Source organism: Aedes albopictus, chromosome 2 (genome assembly GCF_035046485.1).
Source record: "Aedes albopictus strain Foshan chromosome 2, AalbF5, whole genome shotgun sequence".
Taxonomy (NCBI): Eukaryota; Metazoa; Arthropoda; class Insecta; order Diptera; family Culicidae; genus Aedes; species Aedes albopictus.
Genome location: NC_085137.1, coordinates 164672960 through 164685633, shown reverse-complemented (window position 1 = coordinate 164685633; position 12674 = coordinate 164672960). Strand labels below are relative to the sequence as shown.

General features: G+C 41.5%; 1 protein-coding gene across 1 annotated transcript; it reads left to right on the top strand.

Moving 5' to 3' along the window:
- Window positions 1–2309: 2309 nt before the first annotated feature.
- LOC109398724 (5-methylcytosine rRNA methyltransferase NSUN4) lies at window positions 2310–4065 on the top strand. The gene is made up of 3 exons (XM_019671119.3): window positions 2310–2440; window positions 2502–3772; window positions 3839–4065. Exons 1-3 carry the CDS (start codon window positions 2378–2380, stop codon window positions 3981–3983), a joined length of 1479 nt encoding a protein of 492 aa, XP_019526664.3. The 5' UTR covers window positions 2310–2377; the 3' UTR covers window positions 3984–4065.
- The last annotated feature ends 8609 nt before the right edge of the window (window positions 4066–12674 follow it).

The following is a 12674-nucleotide window of genomic DNA, read 5'->3' as shown; positions in this document are numbered from 1 at the left end:
AAACGGTTGTCAATTGTTGTTGGACGCAGCCAAAATGCACTCAAAAACATCGCAATGCAGCTGTAGTGCATCCGAATATCATCGCAACTCTGTTGACGTTTTGATTTTGACAGATAGCGGTGCGATAACTGCAAAATTGTTGCACTTAGCGGACTTGCAGTTAAAAAGCATTGTAGTTAAAGCGTTTGCACCGAGCGAACGTCTACTGTACTACACGCTCGTTGAAATCTACTCAAAAGTGAGTAGTTTTCTACTCAGTTGCTTACTTTTCTAAAAAATGTCAAAAGTGAGTGACAGTTGTTTTTGTAAGTGAGTTGATTTCTACTCTGTTTGCCAAAATTAGTCATCTACTCACTTTTGAGTAGCCTCAAAATTTCTTCCACTCACTTTAACGGAAATGTCTTAGATAAATTTGGAAGCATCTTGCAAGTTCAAACCGCTTATTTCGAACTTAGTCAGAAAAATTTGGAATTTTTCATCGCTAAAAGTCTTTAAGCATCGATGGAAGGAGTAACATTGAAAAGTAAGCAAGGATTTCATTGTTTTCAAGTCGAAGTATCAACAAATATGTAATCAGCTTCTGAACTAGATTTTTCAAATTACTTTTACCATCTAGTACTACGCATCCCGGGGACTTCCTTATTAGAGAGAGGATTTTCTGTCAGCTGATCGATTGGAGTGCTGTTGACCATGGATTTTCCTGGTGCATCTTGCGAGTTAGCTGCCGATGATGGCCAACAATCGCTGATCGGGAGAGGAATCCCCACATGGCGAAACTATGTGTTTCCCGAGGTGTTTCCATTTAAGTGAAACCACGAGTGAAACAGCACAAGCATTTGTTCAACATTTATCGTCTTGAATTTAGTTTTATTGTACATGTAGATTAATGTTATGTATCAATAAAATGTGTTTTTATCTCTATTTATAATAAATTTGCCGTTTTTATACGAGAAAAATCAAAATAGTAAGAATCTAAATAATTCTACAAAACTGAGTAAAATCAACTCAGTTTGCTAATTTCCTGCAAATTAAAAATGAATAAGAGTAACTCTATTTTCAAGAAAATCCCATATTGTATGTTGCTTACATAACAAAACGCGCTGTCAACTTCCAGTCGGCATTTCTGAATCATCGCAATGAATCAAGCACCACCTCTGCTGCTGTTTGTGTTAGTGAGATCGGAGAAACGTCAGACTCCCGCCTGCTGATTGGCTGCGACGACTCTGGCGACGGTTTCATCCGCGACGGATTCAAATCGTCGCGTTCGATAAGGGGGGAAACCGTCAATATTACTCTAAAGTGAGTAACAGCCATTTACTCTCTTTTGAGCTGTTCCACTTTGTACCAAAGAGAGTCGAATTCTACTCACTTTTGAGTATTGTGGATTTTCCGGCTACTTGTATTCTACCGGTCGCTTCAGTATGGCCTCCAAAGTAGCCGTTTTATAAAAAGAGTAACATAAAAATGTTTTTAAACATTTTTATTGTATGCGCTATTCCTCGTTGCCACTAGCTATTCAGCGATATTCATTTTTTGACAATCAAGTTGATTTTTATATGAAAACGGCTACTTTGTAACGACTACTCAAGTAACCGGTAGAATACAAGTAGCCGGTAAATACACAATAGATTCCAACGAGCGTGTAACCAACCATTTATGACACATTTTCGCCTTCTTTCCCCGATTCAGGCGAAACCAGCTGATTTTGTTATGAAAACATAAACAGCTGGTAGCCGAGAACAATAAGGATGAACGTAAACATCGGTGAATCAGCTGGTTTTGTTGTGTAAACATGACCAGCTGATGGACCGAGAACAAAAGACCTTGATGGTAAACACTGACACGGCCGGCGAAAACTGTCACATTATTGGGCGAGTTGCAAAAACCCTGCGACTGAGATTGACAGCGAAATCGAAAGCGAAATATGAGTACGACGAAATTTATCGCATCAAAGTCTAAGTCGAAAAAAAAAATCGCAATATTTTCCCTTCTATTTTTTCATCGTATTGTGTTCTCCTTGGAGCACCCTAATAATTTTTCAAACGATGCGAACGCAGCCAAACAAGCATATCCATAGGGCAGTGCATGAAATTATTTCCTTCTCTTTCACTCTTACAGAAATTTTGTAAACAACAAGGCCACGAAACGTCAAAATCCCATACAAAATCAAAACAATGCAGTGCCCTATTACCATTACTGGCAGCCTTGCTTTCCAATTGGAAATATATTCACCTCATTAGTTTTCTTGTTTTGATCACCGCCGTTCTCTCGTTTCGGCGCACGTGTGTTGTGATGGTTTGTGGCCGAATGCCGGCACGCACAGTTTTTTGTTAGGTATATAAAATTAAAGAACATTAATTAAAATAAAATTGTTACAATGCTACGTTCCAAAAGAGTGCTTCTATTCTTCATTAGATCAAAGCACAGCAAGACACATTGGGTAAGTTTATAATTAATTGTTTTAATTTCAAATTCCATTCAAAGTTTTCCACCTTTCTCAGTCACAAGCTCAAAAGAAGCAATTTACCAAAGACCGCGCTTTGGAGAACTTTGACGACTTCTACGGCCAGGTTTTCGGAAAGCAATGGAAAAGTATCCGCGTGGCTCTGCTTACGGAACACAAGTACATGGCCCTGGTGAATCAGTTTGGAGACAACGAAAAGACGACGGCGTTCCTCCAGGCGGACGGGGCAATTAATTTGCGGGACATTTACAATGCCAAGAAGCAGTACCTGACGCAGGACGATGGCAAGATGTTCGCGAACGATAAGATTTTTAAGCTAGAGCAGAAGATTGAAGCGTTTGCCGAGAGTCAGCAGAGGCAGGAATTGGAGAAGTTGTACAAGGAGGATGTGCCTGATTTGGAAGAAAGGGTAAAAGCGTCAAGCGAATCGAATGAAGAATTTGTTGATTATAAGAAATCTTTAAATCGGACCCTTCGGGATGATGCCGAGATGGACTTTCAACGTTTGATAGATCCGGAAGTGGGAACGGCCGGATTGCACGAGTTCATTCCGGCCACTAAACTGAAAGGAATGGAGGATTTTGTTTCTGAGTCGGACCACTACAAGTACTACAACAATAGTGCGGATTTCCCCGTTTCGATTGAAATGGAGCACGATTTCGAAATACCGGAAAACTTGCAAATATATTCCTATGAACGGGGCAACGTTTCCGACTTCCGTCCGCCGCGGAGCTGCTCGACCGGAGTGCTCTCGCACTTTCTAATGGACGGGGCTTCGGTGTTGCCGGCTTTGGCGCTGGACGTCCAACCTGGAGATCGTTTTCTGGACGCTTGTGCTGCTCCCGGGGGCAAATCTCTGCTGATGCTGCAAACACTTCGGCCGGGAACTCTGGTGTGCAATGATCTTCAGGAGAGCCGAGTGAACAGAATCAACAAACTGATGAATAGTTATTTTTACAATTTTCGAGAGACCATCCAGAAGCAGCGCTGTTTCGTCACCCAGCAGGACGCTCGGGACATCAAGGAGTACGAGATGTACGACCGGATTCTGGTGGACGTCCCCTGCACGACTGATCGGCACTCGGTCATGGAGAACGACAACAACATCTTCAAGGCGAGCCGGGTGAAGGAACGATTGCGGCTGCCGGAACTGCAGGCGGGCATTTTAGCGAACTGTTTAAAACTTTTGAGGCCCGGTGGATCGTTGGTTTACTCGACGTGCAGTTTGAGTCCGGTGCAGAACGATGGAGTGGTGCACATGGCCCTCAGTAACGTGTTCAACGATACGGGGATGACTGTGACTGTCAGGTGAGTTTGTCTAATATTTTTTCTCATAAAGTGATGCATTCCAAGCAGAATACTCTACCATTTTAGGGACTTGAGCCTAGTGATGCAACCATTCTCGGACATGTACAAATTCGCCTATCCGAATACTTTGAAATACGGCCAACTGGTGTTGCCATTTCTGCCGGCAAATTTCGGACCAATGTATTTCTGCAAATTAGTACGGAATAGTTAGTGACTTGGAAGGTAGGAGTGTAAAACTTAGGTAAAACCATGTTTTATACTCCTCTTTAGATTGAAGAAATGCGATGAAACTTCTTCTCAATGTCTTCATCTTAGTATATCACAGCCCTGTGTGAAAGCTATTTCTAACATTTTGGTCAAACGTGTGAATACTTACTTTCTTTCAGTTCTGAGCACTTTGCCGGCTGTTCGGGTTCGTTTGGAAGTTGACCATCAATGTTAACTTCTTTTCCCGATCAGCCTAGATAGCTGTGTAGTGTCGGTAGCGGTTATCTCAATCGGCTAAGAATAACACTACGGACCGCCTGATCCAGTGGTAAGAGTCCACTAAACGGGTGACCCCTAATTCATGGTGTTATGCGGCTTTATGCTTACCGTGCCAAGGAATGAATGGTTAGGGGGGTCTAATAAAAACCTAACCACAAACGGAGCCTATGGAGAATTAGGGCGTCCTCCACAGTATTACGCCCTTACTGCGCTAACCGGAGCAATAGTGCAGTGGACCTTGCGTTTCTCCGAGGTAATCAGTTGCCCTTCTTAAGTCTCAAATTTGAGGCTAAATAAGGGCAGGATTATGCAAATGTTGTAAATTAGCTTACATTACTACCTTTATGGTTTCGCTTAATGCGTTTTCGTCATTGACGTTTTTCAATTGACACCGATTTGGTTTGTCGTTGATGTTTCCTTTTTGTGCTGTGATTGTGAAGAGTGTAATCCTGTCTAGTTTGGGTAGTGGCTACGGCTAGGAAACCTCAGATCAATTTTTAGCGTAAGAAGCGTGCCTAGCCCAAGTGGCTCTACTTCGAAAAGTTCATTTTCGTAGGGTAACTTCTGTATAAATTACCTTGTGAACCCAGTTTGCTTGTTTCATTATAAATGAAGTGTCGTGCCTCGATAGGCTGACCAGATTTGTCCCGTTTAAATACGGGACACATTTCGGAAACTCAACAAAAAGGAAATCAATGTCCAAAAACAGTACTGAATGTTGTCAATAATGCTATTTTAGATAGAAAGAGCGAAAAAATGAGTTAAAAACGTTAACTATGCTCCAGAGACGAGTGTTTGAAAATTTGGTTGTCCCGTTAAATACGGAACGGATGGTCAGCCTATGCCTCGAGCATGCTATATCTTAGAATAACGTTAACAGTATGTTTCAACATTTCCTTATGGATGCCTTCAAGCAAGCTCTTGTATTCAGCATCTTTTCACTGGTATTTGGCAGTATTGCTACGATGATTACATCATCTGAAGTAGCTCAAACATTAATTTGAGATGCTTCAGTTGGATGAATTACTTAGGTAGTACAGTTCATGAATAACTTAACATGGAATTGCACCTAACCCAACTCATGACTTGACTGATTGGCATGTGTCAGATGAGGAGTCTCCATTTGACCTTCTTTGCACTTTTGAGTGTTCCTTCGCAAAATTTGCGTATTCAGGCGATCCTGCTCAACAAACTGGGGAACCTGTACTGATTGGTTGCGACCACATTTTATGGATAACTCGCTTCCATAGCTACTCCAAGAGAGTTTCATTGTGGTTTTGTACCTACAACGCCCTCCATGGTGGTATACCATAACTATTGCTTTGAAAGAAGCTTGTCCTCTGCCGTCTCTACGAACCGTAAGAGGTATTCCTGAATGGAACTCTGATCTGTTCAAGTTCAAATTATCTTCGGATAAACAATTCTTTTGTATAGTTACGAATCTCTAGCTTCCGCTTGAGAATTATAGCTATATAATCGACTTAGTGGGCCCTAAAAAGCTCTGCTTACTTCAAATCTCCAGGTGCAAATGGGGGTTTGTCCTATTTTTCTCCAAAGGGATTTGAGTATTTCATGTTCTGAACTCTTGTAGTTTGCTATTGGGTATTTTCATGGCGTGAAATTACTTCATAGTTTTATCCCGAAAGGGTGCGTGCGTTGTATAAAGAAGGAAAGAGTTCCAGAATTATCTGTTTACCTCGTTCTTTCTGAAATGATAGAAACGCATTGTCGATTATCACATCTGTGATGTTCGTCTGGCTGACATGCCTTTTCATGTGAACTCACATGCTTCCAAATTTGGGATGTCCACAGTGACTCTTTTACACAAAGTTGTATACGTTTTCAAGGAAGTACTCGCTCAAACGTAGTTTCTGCTTGAGTGATTTCTTGAATATTGAGGATGCTTTCGATGACGTGCCTGTCAATGTCATATTGAAAAAGGCATGACGTCACAAGCTACCTCCAATGAGCTATAGGCTCTCTTTACGCTTATGCGTTTTACAATGTCCTTTTCAGGGCACTGATTGAACCCGTTGTGGTATGGGCTATGAGCCCTCATTGCGCTTATGCGTTTATTCCCTCTTCTAGGGCACCCCTTCCTATTTCATCACCTTTCCCTTTCCTAATCCCTTTCCATCCCTTGTCCCATTCCCTCAGGTAAATGATGAAATAGGCTTATATGTATGGCGATGGCACAAATGTCCCAAATGGAGGATAACGTGCCTCTGGAGCCGGCCTTCTGATACCTGATACTTACGGTCAAATATCTGTCGGCTTTCTTTATTTCCTTGTTGAGGTTGTGCCGCGGGCTGCAAAACGGTGAGTCGATAAGGAGAGCGTCCAATATAGCTCTGGTCCTCACAAGTTCCTACTTCATGCTGCCACGGGTCAAGCGATGACAAAGACCGCCAGCTAAGAGTTGTGTGCTTTTCTGTTAGTGCAGCCTGGGCTCTGTTGTCCTTCTGACTTCAGCTAGATTGAGGAGGTGCGATCCGAGCGTTTGTTCACCAAGGAGGTGCGGCTCAAACAGCGTCTGTTCTGGCATCCAGCGGCTGAGTAAGAAACGCTGCACCACGCCCAGCTAGATCCAAGGTGGTAGCCCCATCAGCGTGGTCGTCCCAGTGTTGATTGGGACGTTAAACAAGACTGGCACGATGGCCCTCCGGCGAGACAGGAGTGTTGGCGTAGGCCCAATAAGCCACCCGTAAAAATCCCCATTGCGAATAACATAGGAGAAAATACGACTCGATAGTTCGATACAATCGGCTAAGACCCACGCGACGAAAAAAGGACTACCTACGATTTGAAACTTGGAACATGGCATTGCAAGTCACTTGGTTTCGCAGGATGTGACAGGATCATCTACGACGAACTACATCCCCGCAACTTCGACATCGTGGCGTTGCAGGAACTTTGTTGTACTGGTCAGGAAGTGTGGAAAAGCGGGCTTCGAGCGTCTACCCCGGGTAGAAGCTAATGGCAAACAAAGGACAAAATAATAACTGGATTTGCCATCAAATCTCGTTTTGCCATTCTTTTGTTATTATGAAAAACTTAAAATGGCTAATCAATAGCAAAATATACAATCATAGCTAATCTTGTCATTGATATGTTATTCATGAATAATGCTAAATAACACATCAATAACAAAAATTACTATCATGGTAAAACCTGCAATTTAGCACCTTTTATAATGAATTGTATAAAATATCAAAACAATAACATAATTTACATTCCTAGCTAAATTTACCATTATTTTGATATTGTGAGAAATTATTTATAAACATTAGGCACCATAACATATTTTACTCTTAATATACCATTAACGGCAGCCTATTTATTGCACCCATAAACAAATAAAAACGCTCCATAGAAAATCAAAAGGCGCTCCATAAAGAATGAACATATGTTCCAAGAAAATTTACAATGCTACCCATGAATAATTGAAAACGTTCCATACTTTATAAAAAATGTACCGGTAAAACAAAAAAATTTCTCATTTAAAGTGAAATTTTGCACCAATAAATAATACTGAAAAGCTCCATAATAAAATACAAATGCTCCATAGAAAAATGCAAATGCTCCATAAAAAATAAAATTGTACTCATAGAAAATTGAATATTGCTCCATAGAAAAATTAGATTGCACCAAAAAAATTGAAATTGCACCATAGAAAATAGATGGTTTCTCCATAAGTATTATCAAACTGCATCATAGAAAATATGAATTGCTCCATGAAAAATTGAAAATCCACCATAGATAGCATATTCTCATAATTTAATTCAACAGGGCTGAATTGCTTTACATTGCACTGCTTCAGTGGTGCAAATGTTTGAAGTTATGGAGAATTTTCATTTTTTTATGGAGAAAATTGTATTTTTGTGGTGCAGTTTGATAATACTTATGGAGCATTTGTCTATTTTCTATGGTGCAATTTATTTTTTCTATGGAGCAATATTCAGTTTTCTATGGGTAAAATTTAAATTTGTTATGGAGCGTTTGCATTTTTCTATGGAGCATTTGTATTTTATTATGGAGCTTTTCAGTATTATTTGTTGGTGCAAAATATCACTTTTAATGAGAAAATTTTATGTTTTACCGAAGCGTTTTTTATACAGTATGGAACGTTTTCAATTATTTATGGGTAATTATGCACATTTTTATGGAACATACGTTCATTCTTTATGGAGCGCTTTTTGATTTTCTATGGAGCATTTGCAATTTGTCATGGTTGCAATAACCTTTTGCCTATTATATTGTATATTTCAAGCATTACGGTGGCTACGTTCATCAAAGTGAATTTGATTTTCAAGTTCGTTTCGAGTTTTTAACTTCCACAAAATAAAACTGTTTTTACATTGATTGATGAACTTAAATTTTATTGAAGGAAAAACAAGAAATAGCTCACTTTACCTTTCTTCTGCTACTTTGAAATAATAACTGAATCTACCATTATTTTAAAATTGAATCTGAACAACTAAATCTACCATTATTTTGATCGCCACATAAACAGCTAAATTTGTTCTTATTCTGTTATCAATAACTCAAGGATGTCATATTTTGTTATTCACCGATAACAGTTTATTTGGGTCTTATTTTGTTATCAATATCTCAATAATAACTTATTTTGTTCTTTAATTTAATCCGTATGCTTTACCATTACTTTGCTATTACAATGGCAAATAGGGGTAGGCGGGGCAATATGGACACCCTAAGGTTTTTGCCAAATTTACCTGGCAAGATGTCAAAAAAGTTTAGTTTTTTGATACATGTATCCTTTTAAAGTCTATTTAGCATCTATTGCATAGAAATGCTCACGAAGAAAAATGATTTATCCACTTCAAAAAATGTTATGAAAAATGTTAGTTTTTCATGACCGTCTTCAAGCATACGGGGCAGAATGGACACCCCCATGGGGCAATATGGACACCATGAGACTTTTAAGAATTTCGTACATTATTTACACATATAAAGTCATTTCATTACAAAACAACTATTATGGATGAATAATACGCCGAAGTAGCTCAGTTAATTTATTAAATTCAGGCTGTTTTGGATAAAGCTTCGCTTTTGTCGGCATGTCCAGCTGTGCCTAGAACAACTATTTTCCACTGCTGTCGTTTTTTGACCAATTTGTTTCACCCTATGACTACTATAGTGAACATTTAACCGAAAATATACTGAAGTCGAAGAATTTGGTTGGTTTGTGAATTAGGTTATATTTTTCCCTTGCCGCTTCTTTCAAAAAGGTGAGTGTCCATTTTGCCCCGGCAGCAGAAGATATTTCCAAACTTGATTTTTGATATAATAAAGAAGAAAATATAAACATGTTAAGCATGTAGATACAGCAAAACTACTTGCATGTGTTCTAGAAATATCAGGTTTTAATCGACCTGCAATAAATTAAGCAATAAATCTTATTATAGATGGTGTGAAAATTATAATTTCCATGCACAAAAAAACGGAGGACGCAACTTTTTCGTGTAAAATCAAGTATAATTTTATTTTGAATGTTTCTTTCCTGAAACTACATTTTAGACCAATGGACTATATTCTTCATTCATCAAAAGTTCAAAAAAGTTCGCATATTTCAAAATATTGAGGGTGTCCATTCTGCCCCGGGTGTCCATAATGCCCCGCCTACCCCTAAAGTTATTTTTATGTTTTTCTGCTACCAAAATTTTCTTATTATTTTAGTTATTTAAACTCTTATTTCAAACAAACAAATAACACATTTTGCCATTCAAACATTCTGTTTTAATGGTAAAATTTACCATTATTTTGCCATTAAGCTCTACCCGGGACCCTCTACCAAAGCTGTTGCACCACCAATGAACTGGGAACAGGATTAAAGGATTATAAATTTTATAGTGTTGGGCAAGATGCGACAACGTGTAATCGGGTGGCAGCCGATCAACGCAAGGATGTGCATGTTGAGAGTTAAGGGCCGTTTCTTCAACTACAGCATCATCAACGTCCACTGCCCACACGAAGGGAGACCCGATGACGAGAAAGAAGCGTTCTACGCGCAGTTAGAGCAAACATACGATGGTTGCTCGCCGCGTGACGTGAAAATCGTTGTCAGCGACATGAACGCGCAGGTAGGAAGGGAGGAAATGTACCGACCGGTAATCGGGCGAAACAGCCTGCACGCCGTGTATCGAATGATAACGGCCAGCGATGCGTAAACTTTGCAGCCTCCCGTGGTATGGTAGTCCGAAGCACCTTCTTCCCCCGCAAAGATATCCACAAAGCCACCTGGAGATCACCCGACCACCAAACAGAAAACCAAATCGACCACGTTCTAATCGACGGTAAATTCTTCTCGGATATAACCAACGTCCGCACATACCGCAGTGCGAATATAGATTCGGATCACTACTTAGTCGCTGTATGCATGCGCTCAAAACTTTCGACAGTTATCACCACGCGTCGAAGTCGAACGCCGCGGCTCAACATCGAGCAGCTGCGTAACGTAGAAGTGGCTCAAGACTACATGCAGCAGCTAGCAGTGACCCTACCAACGGAAGAGCAGGTTGGCGCAGCTACACTTGAAGATCGCTCCGAATCACAGAAACGACTGGTACGACGGCGAATGTGAACAGTTGAAAAAACGAAAAGAATGCAGCATGGATGAGAATGCTGCAACACCGTACGAGAGCGAATGAGGCACGCTACAAACAGGCGCGGAACAGGCAGAACTCAGTCTTCCGGATGAAGAAGCGCCAGCAGGAAGAACGAGATCGCGAAGCGATGGAAGAGCTGTACCGCGCTAAGGAAACACGAAAGTTCTACGAGAAGCTGAACCGCTCGCGCAGAGGCTTTGTGCCACAAGCCGACATGTGCCGAGATAATCACGGGAATATTCTCACGAGCGAGCGTGAGGTGGTCGAGAGGTGGCGGCAGCATTACGATGAGCACCTCAATGGCGATGTTGCAAGCACCGAAGGTGGCGTGATAACAGATCTAGGAATATGTGCACAGGACGAAAGACTTCCGGCCCCTGACCTCCAAGAGATTGAGGAGGAGGTTGGCCGGTTGAAAAACAACAAAGCCGCTGGAGCAGATCAACTACCAAGTGAGTTACTAAAATACGGTGGAGAAGTACTGGTGAGAGCACTACACTGGGTTATTACCAAAATTTGGGAGGAGGTATCGTGTGTCCCATCTACAAAAAGGGCGACAAGTTGGATTGCGGGAACTATTGCGCGATCACACTACTGAGCGCTGCCTACAAGGTACTCTCTCAAATGTTATGCCGCCGTCTATCACCGATTGCAAGAGAATTCGTGGGGCAATATCAGGCTGGATTCATGGGTGAACGCGCTACATCGGACCAGATGGTCACCATCCGCCAGGTGTTGCAGAAATGCCGCGAATACAACGTGCCCACACATCACTTGTTCATCGATTTCAAATCGGCGTATGATACAATCGATCGAGAACAGCTATGGCAGATTATGCACGAATACGGATTCCCGGATAAACTGATACGATTGATCAAGGCGACGATGGATCGAGTGATGTGCGTAGTTCGAGTATCAGGGACACTCTCGAGTCCCTTCGAATCTCGCAGAGGGCTACGACAAGGTGATGATCTTTCGTGCTTGCTGTTCAATTAGGAGAGCGGGGATAAACACATTTTCACGAAGTCCGTTCAGCCGCTTAGTTTCGCTGATGATATTGATATTATAGCTCGTAAATTTGAGACGATGGCGGAAACGTGCATCTTACTAAAGAGCGAAGCCAGGCGAATCGGATTTGTCATTAATGTGTCGAAGACAAAGTACATGATGGCAAAGGGCTCCAGGGAGGAATCACCGCGCCCGCCACCCCGAATTTATATCGACGGTGATGAAATCGAGGCGGTTGAAGAATTCGTGTACTTGGGCTCACTGGTGACTGCCAACGACGGTATCAGCAAAGAAATTCATAGACGCTTTGGACTTCGCAGATCTTAACGATCGAACAATTTGTAACTATCTACAAAACGCTGATTTAACCGGTAGTCCTCTATGGGCACGAAGCATGGACCCTACGTGCAGAGGACCAACGCGTTCTTTGGAGTTTTCAAACGGAAGGTGCTGCGTACCATCTAGGGCGGAGTGCAGATGGAAGATGGGACTTGGAGAAGGCGAATGAACCACGAGTTGCATCAGTTGCTGAGAGAACCAACCATCGTCCACACCGCGAAAATCGGGAGGCTACGATGGGCGGGTGACGTCATCAGGATGTCGGATAGCAACCCGACTAAAATGGTTCTCGATTTGCGACGCCTTCGCAGAATGCGGAACTGGAGATGCACAGCTATGAACCGAGTGGAATGGAGACAACTCCTACGTACAGCAAAGGACATTCAGGCCTTAGTCTGACCGGTAAGTTCTGCAAACTAGTTCGTAAAAATAGTACCCGAAAC

Coding starts and splice junctions, on each gene's coding strand:
- LOC109398724 (XM_019671119.3), top strand. CDS start 2,378: ATGCTACGTTCCAAAAGAGTGCTTCTATTCTTCATTAGATCAAAGCAC. Junction 2,441..2,501: donor AGCACAGCAAGACACATTGG/GTAAGTTTATAA, acceptor CACCTTTCTCAG/TCACAAGCTCAAAAGAAGCA. Junction 3,773..3,838: donor GGGATGACTGTGACTGTCAG/GTGAGTTTGTCT, acceptor CTACCATTTTAG/GGACTTGAGCCTAGTGATGC.